General features: G+C 38.9%; 1 protein-coding gene across 3 annotated transcripts in view; it reads left to right on the top strand.

The window, feature by feature from the left end:
• ltbp3 (latent transforming growth factor beta binding protein 3) overlaps positions 1–17,353 on the top strand; it is a 37,835-nt gene that overhangs the window by 8,793 nt on the left and 11,689 nt on the right. The window contains exons 1-11 of one of the 3 annotated variants that reach the window (XM_077592393.1): positions 2,881–3,012; positions 11,128–11,406; positions 11,466–11,629; positions 11,714–11,819; positions 13,946–14,032; positions 14,901–15,017; positions 15,110–15,256; positions 15,406–15,519; positions 15,609–15,665; positions 15,927–16,004; positions 16,960–17,088. In XM_077592393.1, coding sequence (XP_077448519.1) covers positions 11,148–11,406; positions 11,466–11,629; positions 11,714–11,819; positions 13,946–14,032; positions 14,901–15,017; positions 15,110–15,256; positions 15,406–15,519; positions 15,609–15,665; positions 15,927–16,004; positions 16,960–17,088 — 1,258 coding nt within the window. In that variant the 5' untranslated portion in view covers positions 2,881–3,012; positions 11,128–11,147. Of the gene's footprint in view, positions 1–2,880; positions 3,013–11,127; positions 11,407–11,465; positions 11,630–11,713; positions 11,820–13,945; positions 14,033–14,900; positions 15,018–15,109; positions 15,257–15,405; positions 15,520–15,608; positions 15,666–15,926; positions 16,005–16,959; positions 17,089–17,353 lie in introns of those variants that run through there. The other 2 variants (XM_077592391.1, XM_077592392.1) reach the window with 2 other exon arrangements.

The raw sequence follows: 17,353 nt of genomic DNA, 5'->3' as shown, positions 1-17,353 counted from the left end.
ACACGCCATCTCGTCCTGACCTCGCTCATTTATCAGACAGAATAGAAAACACAGCCCTCAACATATACACATTGCAACATCAAGCATACATGCAACCCAATTTGTTACATTACTGTCTTTAGCTCCTTTGGTTCTGTCAACCGGAAGTTGTTTGACTTCGACTTTTGGCGACGTTCGGTCTCTGTGACCACAAAACTGGATATGGCGGGAAGTCAAAAGTCAAAGTCAAAAACCTTTATTGTCATTATACAACAACTGTGTATAACAAAATTAGTGGTGCTACTCCACAAAGTGCGTGTCTCCCAATAAAAACATAAATAAGTAATTTAAAAAGTCACGTCCGGGCAAGGTAATAGAAAAAAAATTCTAACATATTGCACAATCTAAGATATTGCACGCTAGCTGTTTAACTTTGGTCCGAACGCAGTATATCTCTTGATGTGCACTGTATCTCTCTCCTTTTTCCGTTCTTTTTATGAATTTTAAGTTACATTCCATTTTACTTGGTATTCTTTCAACTGAAATGAGAAGAACCGGCTTTGTTCTTTCGGGCTTTGATGAAAAAAAAGGAGTGCAAAAAAAGCAAAATACTCCCAACGCAAGAACACAGACAAGCACAATGCACCAGCTAACTAAAAACAATGCAAAGGACATAATGGTGGACGAGGCACTGGTTTCATAAAGTCCAAACGTCCGTCATCTGTCGAGATACTTGTCTGCATTACAATGCATTTGTTGAATCTATACATTCACTGTAAAACAAGTGAGTCGATTCAAATCAAATTCCTCTTTGTCATCATTTTGTGCAGAAAGAAACTATGAAAAGAGCCAGTCAGTTACATGAGCTTTGAAACGTTTCAGTAAAATAGTGTTTGGAAGACAAGGCAGCAATTAGGGTTGTTTTTTTTTGGACCGTCAGAAAGGAACAGTGCGGCCCTTGTAAGAGCGCGTGCGCTTGGTGTTCTAATGCTGTTTACTGACCCCTAACTCAAACAAACAGCCTTCTTTACCATCTTTAACACTCTCCTCCCATTAGGGGTGGGGGAAACGGTTATTTAAAGCTGCTTGAAGGAATGTGAGCGGCCGGGACTGCCGCCATCGCGCGGGACCCTGTAGCTGTAGCGATTAGGCCAGGGTAAACAGAATAACACGGCTCCTGCCAGTGTTGCTGCCGTGATCTGAAACTGTGCTGCTTTCAGAAAACTCAGAATCGACAGACTGTCTTTTTTCGTATTCAATTGCATCTTCGCAAAGCAATGTTCGCATTACAACTACTTTCCATCAAAATCTAATTTATTTGAGCAGGAATTGAATGGACATGTTTCAGTGCCACTGACGTCCAAGCCATTTGGACTTGGAGGCCTTACAGCACATGTGTCAAAGTGGCGGCCCGGGGGCCAAATCTGGCCCGCCGCATCATTTTGTGTGGCCCGGGAAAGTAAATCATGAGTGCCGACTTTCTGTTTTAGGATCAAATTAAAATGAAGAGTATAGATGTATATTAAATTTCCTGATTTTCCCCCTTTTAAATCAATAATTGTAATTTTTTAATCCATTTTTTCCGTGTTTTGAGTTCAAAAATCATTTTGTAAAATCTAAAAATATATATAAAAAAAGCTAAAATAAACATTGTTTTAGATCTATAAAAAACTGATTATTCAGGGCTTTTAATCCATTTATATATATATATATATATATATATATATATATATATATATATATATATATATATATATATATATATATATATAATATATAAAATGGTCCGGCCCACTTGAAATCAAGTTGACGTTAAAGCGGCCCGCAAACCAACCCGAGTTTGACACCCCTGCCTTACAGCATTCAAATGATTCCTGTCCCTTTTGTTGTTAGTCAAATTATGGAATTACGTAAAGCTGTTGGACCAATAGCAAGGTTGTTTTGCTGTTTCGTTCGTTTGAGCGTTTTTCATCTTTCGTGTCGTTTATTTACACAAGGGTCACGAGGGGTGCTGGAGCCTCTCCCATTCAAACACGGGCAGCAGGCGGAGGACACCCCGGATTGGTTGCCAGCCAATCGTAGGGCACAATGAAACAAACAACCACTCACGCTTACAATCACACCATCACTGAGTGGGAATCGAACCCAGGCTCTCCGCAGCAAAGTCAGGGAGAATAACCATTGCACCATCGGGTGGCCACTTTGAATGTTTTATGGAAAAGTTACGGTGTGCTCAAAGTATAACAGTTCATTTTTAAAGTAACTCTGGTTTGGTTATCACGTCAAGAGCCAAAGTGACACTGCTAACAGGGTGAAGGGCGATTGTTTGGATATTATAGGTTGAGGTCACTCAAAGTTTCTAGTAACCAATGGAGTCCAAGGAAGCCTGTGGTATAAAAAGGGATGTGCACACAATTTAGTTTATTTAAAAGGTAGTGATTATGTCATTTACTGCCGATGTGTGGCTCAGCTATATGCATCTGACCCCCTCCAAGAAGCAAGATGATTGCTTTTCTGCTTTAAAGCCAATTTTAAAACTACAGTGTGTGGTTGTTGTTGTTGTTTTTGTTTTAATGCAATGTGCAGTTCTCTTGTTTTTCTTGCTGAGTGGCATTCTTTGTAACTTTGTAACCTATTTTCATCTCTAAATGCCAGACTACTGCTGATTGTGAAGTGAGCCCAGTTCACTGCCGCTACGCCAGACCTGGGTAATCCGGTCCTCGAGGGCCGCTGTGGGTGCAGGTTTTTGTTCCAACCGATCCAGCACAGACAGTTTAACTAAGTAGATTTCTGCTGAAACAAGAAGCACCTGACTGCAATCCACTGATTGCACTTCTAAGATACCAGATTGGTGGAGAGGTTTCCTCTTATGAGTTGGAGCGAAAACCTGCACCCACTGCAGCCCTTTAATTGCCCAGGTCTGCGCTACGCAATGCTCGTATCTCAATTTTTGGCCTACAAGTTAAGGTAATAAATCAGTCAAACAACAGATTATCATTAGTTGGCATCACAAGTCAGGTCATTTGTGTCTCTGTAAGTACAGAATTTTTTTAAAACCTTTGACACATCACAGTGACACCTCACCACATTGCTAATGTAACATCAGCAAATGTTTTACTTCTATACTCCCAAAAAAGTGTTTTTGTATTAAAAATGTTCCGACAGTATGTCGGACAAACTGGGGAAAATATGAGCTTGATGCCAGTGGTCTAAATTGTTATGGTCAGAGTGCAACAGTAGAAAACAGCTGTCTATTTTTGTGCGTGCAGGACCCACACATTGACAGACTGCATAATAGACTGCAGGAAATAATTTGCCATATAATCCCTGGATAAATGTGACAGAATAGAAATAGCACTAATGAATGATCTTGAAATGTTCCCAGTGGTAGATTAACACTTTTTTTGTTAAAATGAAAGCAGCACTGTAGTATATATATATATATATATATATATATATATATATATATATATATATATATATATATATATATATATATATATATATATATATATATATATATATATATATATATATATAAAGCAGGGGCTGCTTTTGTGAATTTTATTGGGTTTCACTAAACTATAACCTATAGTCCGTTTCTCTGTAAAATAGGACAAAGTAGGGCAAAACACGATTTTAATCCCATTTTGCTGTTTGCCAGGAAACAAGTCAGTTATTGGAAGTCTTTTAGCTAAGTAAGTAGGCTTTCTTATCCGTTTAGTTTTATTGCTGTGGCGGCTGTTTAGTTTTTTCCCATGAAATTCAATCGATTTATCGATTATTGATCTCTCCCATTTTCTCCAACCCACTTTTGCTCCGTGATGGCGATTCCGCCTTTGGTTTGAACTTCTATGATAAAATCTCCTCCCCTCTCTGATCCACTTTCAATTTTGTATTCCGCCTCATCAAACGTTAAACTCAACGAGTAAGAACTACTGTTTTCAGTTGAGTCAATCACCCTCTGCTAACCTTACCTTTCATTACGTCATCGGCTTCCACTATGCAGAGGCAAACGTTACAAAAACTATTATTTTTGCGCGATTTCAATAGTGATCTGTGTAAGTCTTGATACATTATTTTTCAATACTCTTTGAGAATGTTATATAAATGATACAAATATTGGAATTAGTGTGGTAAACTTGTCAAATGGACAAATAGGATATGTACATCATGACATAAATATATGAGCATGTCAATGTTTGTAAATGTTGCTTTGTATGTTAGTCAGCATATGTGTACAGTGTTTCAAGGTCCCAGGCCAACAAAATGAAAAGGACACCAGTGGAAAGAGACAAAAATGTGAGCGTGCATGCTTCCTTGAGTGAAAGTGTGCATTGTAGCCCAGAAAGAGAAACAGTGTCTATATTTAATCTGCGTGTGGCTTGGTCGGTTCAGACAGGCCAGAGAATTACAGAGAAAGTGACTCAACTGGCGTCATTATTATTTTACAGTCTGATTCCTTTGATTGGAGGCGTGGTTAGTGGTTGTTTGTGGCACGGCTGGGGACACGTCAGGCCAACGTCTGCGTGTGTCGGCTGTACGTGCAACTTTTCGTACTCGTGTTTTTGTGGTGTGTAATTTGTTGTTTTTGTGTGCAAAGGGTGCGTCTGCGGCCGCAGCGGCCCTGGGAGGATGGGTGGGGGCTGGCGTTTTGATGATGCGTCATCTACATATGCTGTGGAGTGGGTGGTCGCGTCATAGGGCACTCTCAGGGCAAAGCTTTCTTTGCTTTTTCTTTCTGTCGTGCTTTGATTCCCCTCAGTTTCCTTGCTGTTTTATTGTTTTGTCTTTTCCTCCCCCTCTTTTTCGACTGTCTGTCTCTCTCTGACCTCCATTTTTCAACCATTTTCTTCTTTTCTCTCTGTTTTATCTCTTTTCATTTAATCCTTCAATTTGTTCATCACTTTTCTATTATTCTGAATTTCCTCCTCCCTCACTAACTCCCTTAAGTTTCTGTACACGCATGCTTCTGTTTCTTTTGACATTCTTGCCTTCTGTCATTCTTTCCTTTCGTCCAGCAGTCATCACATTTTTTTCATACTAAATTCTTATCTTCAATTCCATTAATCCAGCATCCATTGTTTTTTTTGTGTCTTGGCCATGTGAATATATACTATAAAAATAGAAAGACAGATCGCACAATATTGATATTTTCTTTCTTCCATATCTTTTTGCTCGCGTCGCCACTTTACCTCTCCATCACTCTGCTGTGAGCCATTCTCTCTTCTGTTAACATTCTGAGAGTGTGTTTCCTGTTTAAATGTCCTAAAGCACATGAGAAATACTGGCAAAAGAAAAATTCTGCACGTCCCAATGCTGATGTTCTGATTTATGATCCAATCTGATTTATTTTTTTATATGTTTTGCTGAAAAAAAAATCTATTGATACCCATACCAGTAAAAGTAATGAAACCAGTAAATGACAAATCATATTTTATGTGTTAAATTGAGCCTGGTACCACCTGATGAAATCCTCTGTTTATAAATATTTTATGATGCTCCGTCACTTTTCTTAATTTCTAAAGAGAAGTGGTTCTACTCAATGGGCATATTTGCCTAGTATAGTTGGATTTACAGCAGTAGTTCGATTTAGTTGGAACTGGTGATTTTTAATCGGCATGAAATAAAAATTCTAAATAAAAACAGAACAAATTGAAATAATTTGGAAGTTTTTTTTGGTTCGTTTCAAAATTAACTTCTTTTGGCACATTCAGCTCTCCATACACTGGCTTTTAATGTTACTGTTTTAGTGCCATTGACGGTGCCCGACGTCCAATCCGTTTTGACTGGGAGGTGTGGATGAACGAATGGTTTTTTTGGGTTATAACTTTTTAAACTTTTTATCCCTCTTAAATCAAAGTCCTGCATCATGATTGGATGGAATTTTTGGAATAATTGAATAAACCAAACTCCCTTTTTAAACACTCTTTTAAAAAAGTCCCTTAAAACTAAACAAAAAAGTACTAAATACACATAACAGCCAATTATATGTGAAACCATGCTAAATTATCACAAGTTTGAAAATGCTATTCCATAGAAGAATTGATATTTCACGTTAGGACAAGAGTGATGTATATTTTAACGTTTAGTTATGTTTGGCCTAATTATGGCTTTTGTTTCTGTGTTATCTAAAGAGGCAATTGCCTTCAGTTATAGTATGATTGAAAATATATTAAAATTCAATTACTATTCTGGTGGTGGGTAGGCTTTATGAAAACTTTTCAAGTCTGAGGGAGAGTTTTTTTTATAAAAGGTATGAAAAAATTCATTACCAGCAAAAGATTATCAAAATATGACACAGGTTATATATAGGTTGTAAATAATTTATAACTATAATGTTCATTCGCACCCTGCCAGTCAAAATGAATTGGAGGTCTCGCTCCATCAGTGTTAAACAGTGAGTTAAATCAGTGTCCTGTAAGTTTTTCTTTCCTTAAATATAATTTGTGGATGAAAATGTTAATGACAGCCTGTCTAAGGAATGTGTTGGATCCATAAAGACAAAGGCGTGGTACACACACACACGACGCCGTTCTCCCAGACTAAAAGAAGGCAACTTAATGAGGTTGAGAGGAACATAAATTATCCGCTGATGAAGGGAAAGTCCTCTGTAGATGCAAGCCATTTCAGTCATTTTTTTAAATTTATTCGCGAGCCATGTGTATGCTGCTAAAACACTTTCATAGACACACAAACCCACAAAAAAAGTCTCGAGTAATCTTCAGGTCATTTAAAAAGATGTAAATCATAAAGGATCCTAAATCACAGACACTTCACTTCTGCAGCCTCGACGAACAACAAAACAAAACCTAATTAGATTTGTAATATAGACAAGATGTGTAACTTGGAAACTTTGCATAGTGTAGTGACAGCAGACGGGTTTTTAGTGATTTACAGGATTGCAACCAGTCATGGTTGCTACTGCAGAAATTGACTGAACTCCTCCAGCCATTTCATTAGTAACTATATTTCCTCTATTACGCTAATGATATGTTTTTTATATTTTGACAAGTAGCTATGCAATAACCATAATTCTGTCCATACCAGAAGTCTACGTACCAATGCTAATCATATTTTCCTAGTTGAGGAGGTATCAAATGTTAATATGTAATACTAATACAGGTTGTTTTTGACTCTTTCACGAACAAATTGATTTTTCCCCCATATCTCTTACAGCAAGGGTGTCAGACTCGGGTTGGTTTGGGGGCCTCGTTAACGTCAACTCGATTTCATGTGGGCCGGACCATTTTAGATATAATATTTAGATTTTTTTAAATAAATTGATTAAAAGAACTGGATTAAAAGCCCTGAATATTCAGTTTTTAATAGATCTAAAACAATGTTTATTTTAGTTTTTTTTTAAATATATTTTTAGATTTTACAAAATGATTTTTGAACTAAAAACACAGAAAAAATTTATTAAAAAATTACAATTATTGATTAAAAGGGGGAAAATCAGGAAATTTAATATACATCTATACTCTTCATTTTAATTTGATCTTAAAACAGAAAGTCGGCACTCATGATTTACTTTCCCGGGCCACACAAAATGATGCGGCGAGCCAGATTTGGCCCCCCGGTCGCCACTTTGACACATGTGCCTTGCAGGGTACTTATTTAATTCACTAGCAAGTTCGTTCATTCGCCCCTCCCAAACAAAATCGATTGGACGTCTAGCGCCGTCAATGGCCTGGCATGCAATGAGCAAATATGTAGAAAAAAGAATGTGAGTTTCTTGGTGCCAAAACTAGTGTGTATATTTTTAGACATTTTAATTTTCGTTTTTGGTAGACTATCAGTAACACTTTTTTAGAAGTTGACTAGGCCTGTGATCTGACTTGGGTATGATGTATATGGTTTTTTTTTTTTTTCACTCTGACATCCGAAAGTCTGTTGTTTAGGTTATAGTTATCCAAAAAACAGTGAATATCTTATGCTATTTAGCTTATTTAGCCTGTTGTTTTCCCTTTTCATAGTATTAGTTTGTGGTTTCTGCTAAATTAAAAAAATGCCTCCAAAACGAGCGATGTATATTTATTTATTATTTATTGTGCCTTGTTAAGGTGGTGCGATTTGCAGTCGGCTACAGTTTATAGTCCGGAAAATACGCCGTTTAGTTTTTATGAAAATTGAACAAATGTATAAATTTACATGTAATTACAAAAAATAATATGAAATAGATTATTCATTCATTAGTTTTCTGAACCACGTTTCCTCACAAGGGTCGTGGGGGGTGCTGGAGTTTATCCCACCTGACTTCAGGCATCAGGTGGGGGACACCCTGAATTGGTGGGCAGCCAATCGCAGGGCACGAGGAGACAGACAAGGATTCACGCACACACTCATACCTAAGGGCAATTTAGAATGTCCAATCAGCCTACCATGCATGTTTTTGGGATGTGGGAGGAAACCGGAGTACCCCGGGAAAAACCACGCAGGAACGGGGAGAACAGGCCAATTCCGCAATGGATGGTCGGTCGTATCTGTATCTGAAAATCGACGGAGGCACATAGTTTTTATTCACTTGAATAGCCTACCGTCAAACAATACAATACAATCTCCCTTGGTGTTTCATTACTGTAACCCACAAGTGTCAAAGTGGCGGCCCGGGGGCCAAATCTGGCCCGCCGCATCATTTTGTGTGGCCCGGGAATGTAAATCATTAGTGCCGACTTTCTGTTTTAGGATCAAATTAAAATGAAGATTATAGATGTATATTAAATTTCCTGATTTTTCCCCCTTTGAAATCAATAATTGTAATTTTTTAATCCATTTTTCTGTGTTTTTAGTTCAAAAATCATTCTGTAAAATCTAAAAAAATATATTAAAAAAAAGCTAAAATAAACATTGTTTTAGATCTATAAAAAATGGAATATTTAGGGCTTTTAATCCAGTTCTTTTAATCCTTTTATTAAAAAAAAAATCTAAGTATTATATCTAAAATGGTGCGGCCCACGTGAAATCAAGTTGACGTTAAAGCGGCCCGCGAACCAACCCGAGTCTGACACCCTTGCTGTAACCTGTGCTACCTTAGAAAACACCCTGTCTTGGCCTTAACTTCCACATTTCAGAGTTAAGCCTCTGTGGCTTTTAGTCGGATACTTTGACATTAAAGGGGGAGAGGGGTCTCTGTAGCTTGTGTCTGCATCTGTTATCTTAATTTCCCTCCCACGCGTCTTTCCCAACTTCCAAACTACTATGATAAATGTAGCTGCAACCCCATTGTGTCGCTCTTATATCAGAGGACGTCTGGTAAAGATGTGCGTGTCGCTCACCTACATCGTGCCATTCCCTTATCCATTCACGATGCATGTCACGGCCTGCATGAAGGTAACGCACCGTCACCTTGCATTAGCGAGACTGCCTGTCAAACATCCAGCGCTGAGGAATTTTAGTATGAAAACATGCCAATATCACATACCAGGAACATTGTAGTAGTCTAAATCATTTTTTTAATTGCACATTATATTCCAAAGACCATTTTTTTTATTAACGTGTGACTGATATGTCGTGTTTATTTATTTCATGGGTGCATCACTGGTGTTTTAAATTTAATAGTTTCCTCATAGTATAGTGCTTGCCATGCGAGCCCACTGTTTTATATATACGAGAGCCTATTGGAGTTGTTGCTATTTATCTTTCTCGTTGTGAGGATGTCCCTGCTGTGTTTAAAGTAATCCAGGCCCGTAATTATCCTCCCGTCCAGACTCGCTGGCAGTGCGCCCCTAATTGTTTCCATCCGAACGCTTTCCTTTTTGTCTTTTTGTTGTTTAAATTTTCTTTGTTAACTGCGAAAAGAAAACGTTGGTTAGTACATATAGTAGTGGGTGGGTGTGAAAGACTCACAGTCGACGTCCGCAAGGCTCTTCCATGGTTGCCCCTCTTCCCGAGAAGAACTGAAGCCTCAGGACAAGTACAAAAAGTAGCACATTGACAGGATTTTAAACAGCTGTGAACGCTGGCCAAGGCATGCGGTGCTTTTTCTCATGCATTCTGCAGATTGGGATGGGCTTCCCCCATTAAGACTGTTAGATACATCAATGAGATCACCTCTTTCAGCCTGCCAAAAATCTGCTTCTGATCAGCTGTAGAAACCTGCTCGTCCAGGAGGTTTTTTGATTTTTATAAAGAGAACACAGCAATAATATTAATGACAGCAATGGTATTATAAAATTAAAATTAAAACATAGTACTGTACAATTGCGTTAATCATAGAAGTATTGTAAAATAATGCAATGAGAGTACTGCATATATTTTTTTAGTAATTGTGAGCCCTCTCAGAGCAAATTCAGAATCTGATTGGTTAAAAAAATACGGCAGCACAGTCAGCTTATCAATTCATGGGACAAATATAAGAATTTCGGTTCTAAATGTAGGTCAGGGCTTCTGATGTGTTTAGGCTAGCAAAGAAAGCCTTACATTCTGTACTGATGAACTATACTCATTGTAATTAGCAAAATAAGATGTGACCATTAAATCACAAATCTTGTTTTTTTTTTTAGCTCTGCTCGTACCTCCTCTTTTTGAAAATATTACATGATGGTCTAGTATTTCTAAAGAGAAGTTTTCCCACTCAGCAAAAATGTTAGCCTCGCGGTTTGATTTACAGCAGCCTAAAAGAACAATAGTACCGAAAACAAAGGTGACATCTTGTGGCCCAAACCGATACTCCAAAAATAGCCGTACAGTGGTACCTCAAGATACAAGCTTAATTCGTTCAGGGACTGAGCTCGTATGTCGATATTCTCGTAACTCAAACGAACGTTTCCCATTGAAATGAACTAAAAACAAATTAATTTGTTCCAACCCTCTGAAAAAACACCAAAAACAGGATATTGGATTGGAAAAAACACTGAAAAAATGCAACGCTCTGCCCAGTTCTCGTAGATATCTGTTAATCACGAAAGAGATGCGGCAAAAAAGACAGTGTGCTACAATGATAAACAGCCTCTCATGTCTTGGCCACCTGGCTTTCTTGCATCTCGATTTTTTTCTCGTATCTAGAGATAATTATTTGCTCGAAATTTTACTCGTATCTCGAAATGCTCGTATGTAGGGGAGCTCGTATGTAGAGGTACCACTTCCATGCATACCTATATACTGAATATCACTAATAGTAATGATACTCTCTCTGTATTCCCATAGTTGTGTGTCCCCTCACGTGCATGAACGGTGGCGTGTGCAACTCCAGGAAGCACTGCCAATGCCCACCGGGCTTCACGGGCCGCCTGTGCCAGTTTCCTCCGCGGCTCACCCAGCGTGTAGAGGCGGCGCGGGGCAACAAGCAACCCGTCTATCCCATGTCCTTGAAGCCCAACGGCCAAAAGCTTCTGGAGCAAGCGGGTCTGGGACGTACCCAGTTGACTCAGTCACACTCAGTTTTCTCCATTCCTTTTGCACAGCCGGGCTACCACTCCTCGGAAGGTACCACTTTTAATTTGTCAGCTCAAAGCAATAGGCTCTCAATGCCCTTCTGTTTTCAGTGCAGATAAACGTGCGCGTTCACCACGCATCAGACACGTCCGTGGTCATTCAGCCTCTCGACCAGGCGGAGAGCAAACCCCCTCAGAAGATCGGGCCACGCCTCCCGCCTACGCGGCACAAGCCCAAGGGCCGTTGCTTCCAGGAGACCACACCCAAACAAGCTGTGAGTTAAGTCAGATGACTACACAGGTGGGAATCCTGCTTTTGCTTCGCTTCAAAGGGTCACATGATTTTTCTCATCACTTAGTGCAACAGCACCCCGCTTCCTGTTCTGACGAACCAAGAGGACTGCTGTGGAAGCGTGGGCAACTCCTGGGGTCAAAATAAGTGCTACCAGTGCCCCAAATTGCCAAGTAAGAAATATATTACGCAAAAGATCCCACCGCATTTAAGGTATGAGGCCTACAAATTCAACTAATATTTTTAAAGTACCGCTATTAAAAAAAAGAATAATTTTAGGAACTGTTATGTATGCTTTGGCTGTGGAGCGGAGTAGGACCCAAAGAGCAGGAAGCACTCAACAAAAAGGGAGTCCAGATTCACAAACTTACAATTTAATGAAAAACACTAACAGAAAATAACATACAAACTACAACCTGGGGAAAATTAACAAAGAAAACAAACTTAATGGGGAAGGAAAAAAAAACGGGGTTTAAATACATAGACAGGGGTTGATGACAATCACAAACACATGGGTCACACAAGGGAAGGAGAGCCAGAAAAGACAGCAGGTGAAACTTATACAATCACGCGGACAGGACACACAAGTAAACACCAAAACCAAATTGTCTCGCAAACCTGTTGAAATTATATCAGGTTATTAGAAATGATGTAATAATATGGAAAGTCACATTTAAAGTAGGGCTTCAGATATTGATTATTTAAACAATTGTTAGACATTGACTATGTTAGACATCCACATAAGTTAGATAATCATAGTTTTGCATTACATTTCCTATCGGAAGCTTGCTCCACTCATTCTCGATGCTCACAGGAAGACTCTCAATGTGGAGTTAGTAGACAAGAGTTATGTCATATTCACTGTTGCCACCACAGGGCAGTTCTTCTTAAAACAATTAAACAAAAGCTAACGCTTTCAAAACAAAGCATTCTAACTCCACACTATTTAAACAAATCATCCAAGCAACAAAATTGAATTTGAACCTGTTTTCTAATCGAATGACTCCATTTAATGGATTAATCGTTGCAGCACTACTTGATGTGAATATACACATCCACGGTAACAGCTTCAAAGATGCAGTCAAAAGATCTTAAAAAGATGACCGTGCCAATACATCCAATAAACATGCAGTAATAATTTTCATAAAAGTCTCTTAAGTGTTATTTTAGCACATTTCAAAAATAAATAATTTTTACTGTCAAATCTTATCTATTGTGTCCAAGAAGTGCACATCTTCCATCTCATAAAATAATCTCCACTTTTAATCGCGTCTTGTGTGTTCCTGAGAACAAATTATTGTTTATCCAGGCCAAAAATGTCAGGCGTCCTTGCCGAAGTTCACCTTCCAACTTTCAACTGTGAATTTGATAGTGCTGTACATGAAAGCTAGAAAGAAGAAACTAGATTAAATTATAGGAATGGCACAAACACAGACAGTGAGACAGAAGAGGAGAATGTGGAAAATAAGGCTTTTGTACTTCCTCATGTTCCTATGGGCCTACCCAGTGCAGGACTGTCATCACATCACCCAAGGTTGAATTTCACCAAAATCTTGGCTCCGCGTTCTTTCCACTCGACTATTATTCCAGTTCTCGGCACTGAGTCACACAATACTGCCTTTGACAAAACCTGATAGTGAACGTCTGGTTAGAATTTAAACTACAGCCTGGAGTCCTGTATGCTTTGTTCCATAAATATTCATTTTTTTAATCTTTTATTTCAAAGTTTTTCCCCCTCAGAGTCAGCTTTGATCTGTTTTATTTTAAATTTAAAATATTCAAGTGTAGTCCACCCACATCTTCTCTTTTTACTGCCTTTGAATGCAAAAGAAACCTCATCAGAGTTAGAAACTCACAGCAGAGGAGACTTGTTAAACTTTTTAAGTCCCATTTAAAGATGTGTTCTGTGTATTGTAAGACGGGATTTGCTTAGCAGAAGCTTTTATAAAAGCTATTGCTTGAGAGGCAAAAGAAAAAAAACAGAAAGCAGTTTGTTAAGGTTTAAAATATAGCCAGAAATCTTTCGTTGGCTTTGAAAACTGCAATTTCTCAAATGTCGTAACTGCACAGTGCCAAAAACGTACACTGGCACTAAAGAAAGGTTTTTTAAATACATTTTCCATACCATTTAAACTGAACCATTTTATTCGGAGTAATTTCATTATTTTTTTAAATTGACTTAAGTGGTTCAAAGCACTGTGCTTTTATGCTTCTAAACTACACAATAAGAGGTGTTAATAAATCAGTTAAAGGTGTATTCTTAGTTTGTTTATATATGCATGATTTGTTGTATCTTCAGATGCTTCTGTCAAGCAGACAATTGTAGAAGATTATGGATCAACCTGCCCACAAGGTTATAAAAGATTCAACAACACACACTGTCAAGGTAACACTGACTGGAACGGCTGGATTTTTATAGACAACGCTGACAGCCCCCTCATTTGTATTAACAAATTATTATTATTTTCTTTACAATGAAACCCTTTTAAGTGCCATTGAAGGTAATAGACGTCTAATCAAGGGTCTGCAAGATGCAACTCCAGGGCCATATGTGGTTTGTTACCTTATTCGATTGTTGACAGTCCACTGAGTCCAAATGGATTGGACGTCTATCACTGTCAATGGCAGCTAAAGAGTTAAATGTGCCTTAACACATTTAATCTGAAATTACACTGAACATGAACATATTGTGGAGTCTGTAGTAAGTCTAAATAACGAATATCTATATCTCATCTCATTTTCTGAACTGCTTTATCCTCACTAGGGTCGGGGAGTGGGGGGTGCTGGAGCCTATTCCAGCTGTTTTCGGGCCATAGGTGGGGGAGACCATGAATTGGTGGCCAGCCAATCACAGGGCACATGGAGACAAACAAACATCCAGGCTCACACTCATGCCTAAGGGCAATTTAGAGTGTCCGATCAGCCTACCCCATGCATATCTTTGGAATGTGGGAGTAAACCGGAGTACCCGGAGAAAACCCACACAGGCCCGTCAAAGTAACCATGGTGAAATGGAAAACAGCAGGCTAAATAGGCATCTGTTAACATAACAGTTTTTCTGATACCTATAGCTTAAAAAAACAACAGGCTGCCAGTGGTCAGAGAGAAAATATAAATACATATACCTAGCCAAACTATGAAAAGCAGCGGGTTATAGTCCGAAAAATACGGTACTCAATTAAATCGCTCTAATGTTGCAGCACTAAAAATAACTTTTCAATATTATTACTGTTTTTCCATGTGATTTCTTAAAGATATCAACGAGTGCTCCATGCAAGGAATCTGCGAGAATGGAGATTGTTTGAACACTCTAGGGAGCTTCAAATGTTCATGCAAGGCTGGTTTTGTTCTGGAGCGGAATCGATGTGTCAGTGAGTTGATTTCCCCTCTGAACATTCCCATATCCATTGTTCTGTCCTTGTGGAGTTCCAAGTGTGGTTGTGGTCCCCATTTGAATCTCCAGCCGAGTTATCTCACTGCTTCCTGATGGCGTCCGATGACAGGGGTTGCGAGCATGCCCTGCCCACCCAACTCGCCAAGGATCGGTGCTGCTGCACAGTGGGCAAAGCTTGGGGGCGCAACTGTGAACGCTGTCCACGGGAAGGCACAGGTGAGAACACTAATGAGGTAAAGACCCTCTGCTGATCGATCTTAAGACCGTGATTATTTTCACACTCAGAGAGGTAGGAATTCCATTCATATTGAATGTATTTATTGCACTAATGAAGCAATATATTTGTCTTCTTACTTACCACTCAGTTGCCTTCAGTGAGATCTGCCCAGCTGGCAAAGGCTATATCATAAGAGAGTTCACAGAAACTTTCCCCTTGGCCTTTCCCTTAATGCCCATCCCTCACAAGCCTGAAGTGGAAGGTAGATCAAGTATTTTTTTATCAATGTAGGTGCGTGAAAGCGTTATCAGAATTAATAGATGACAAAATTTCCATTTCGTGCACATCCAGAGACAACAACTGCTGTGCAGCAGGCCCCGACCAGCCAACACAGTCCTCGCGTTCCTGGTAAAGTGCTCTCTTGAACATACGTAGACGAAATGATGTGTAAAAAGTATAAAAATGAGCTTCGCACTACAAAAAATTAAAATTTAGGACGAAATGTCAAAATTTAAATAAATGAGCTATACATTCAATTTTTCATTTCATTGCTTTATTTGTTTTTAAAGCTGACTTTTAGAATGTTTAGAACCACTTTTTAAGATTGGAACAATTCAGGAAAAATCTAAAATATTTTTCTTTTTCATTTCATGTCTGTTTTACCCGCAGTTGTCAAGCCCACCCCTCCGACAATCATCAGAATGACCCCTGACAATGACCCTTTGGAAACCCAAACTAAAGTCTCACGTAAGTTTCCTGCAAATCTTCTTCAGTGTCCTCCACCATAAGATAGACAAACAATAATATACCTAAAACGAGTGTTTAACTCTACTAATCCATTCCTTTTCTTTTCATTCACATTCCTAAATGCATTTTAACTAAACAAGTTTTCTTGATATTCTCTGTTTTGTTTTAAAATATGTTTAACGTGTACATGTATTGCTTTTATGGTGGACGCTCTAACCTTTAAAATAATTTCCCAAACTTAATTGCATTAATTTATATAACAACCGACTGCCATTACATGATTAAAACAGACATTCTTTAACTTAGTGTTAACACAATTGTAAATCACTTTTAAAATACTGCTCTAATGGAATGTTGCCAATTACCTATTTAGGATTTCCTGCTTTCTCTGCTTTTTTTGCTGCCTGTGCTTTTTGGGGAGGAAATTTGAACACCCTAAAAAGCCAGGCTTAAGAAAATCACTTCATGTACTGCAAAAACCAAGGGATACTAGATATATACTGTATCCGCTCACCTGTCACTTTATTTGGGTCCACAGAGGCTTGTTTTGACGATTTAAGAAACTAGCCGTAGTACTCTGGATGAAAATGTGAAGTTTTGAGAAAGCCTGCAGGTGTCAGAAAACTCTAGTTGTTTTACATTCTACCATTAAGGAACCTGGAAGTTTGGTCCTTCCCTATTTAACAATACTGCCTTTAATAATCAATCATCCTTCACCATCAAGGAGAACAGGAAAACCGTGCAGCATTTCTTTGGCTCTGCAACCACGATGACTCGACGATGAATGTCCTTTTATAGTTGGATCGGCGTTATCATGAATCTGCTTCTGAATCAAACTGTCCTCCTAGAGTACTGAACTATGTGTTCACTAATAAGGTGGCGAGTGAGTGAATATGCATGGCTCTCCAGTAGCTGTTGCTGGCCCACTAGAATGTTATGTGTTCCCTCCTTGAAGCAGAGACAGATGAATGTAGGCTAAGCAGGAACATTTGTGGTCATGGAGAATGTGAGAACAGCCCCAACGGCCGCATCTGTCACTGTCACCCCGGCTATCGTCTCAACCCGCAGAGGAACATCTGTGAGGGTAAGAGATAATGGTGCTTGAAGGAGGGGCGCAGTGCACACCTAGACCTTTTGTCGGGGCTATCGTATGGTGACGTCCGACTTGAAGAGCGCATGTGTCCCATTGCTTCCAGCGGATTGTGACGTCTTTTCTTTCCAGTTTCATTTTCCCATCACATCTAGTTCATGAATGGCTGCTCCTTTGAATCTATCATGAGGAACATACTGCATAATCTAATTTAATCTAATCTAATCTAATACAAGAGTGGCGTCAAAAACAACAAAAA

This window comes from Stigmatopora argus, chromosome 22, assembly GCF_051989625.1.
Source record: "Stigmatopora argus isolate UIUO_Sarg chromosome 22, RoL_Sarg_1.0, whole genome shotgun sequence".
Classification (NCBI taxonomy): domain Eukaryota; kingdom Metazoa; phylum Chordata; class Actinopteri; order Syngnathiformes; family Syngnathidae; genus Stigmatopora; species Stigmatopora argus.
Note: the sequence above shows the minus strand (reverse complement) of the source record. Positions and strands in the feature narration are given on the sequence as shown.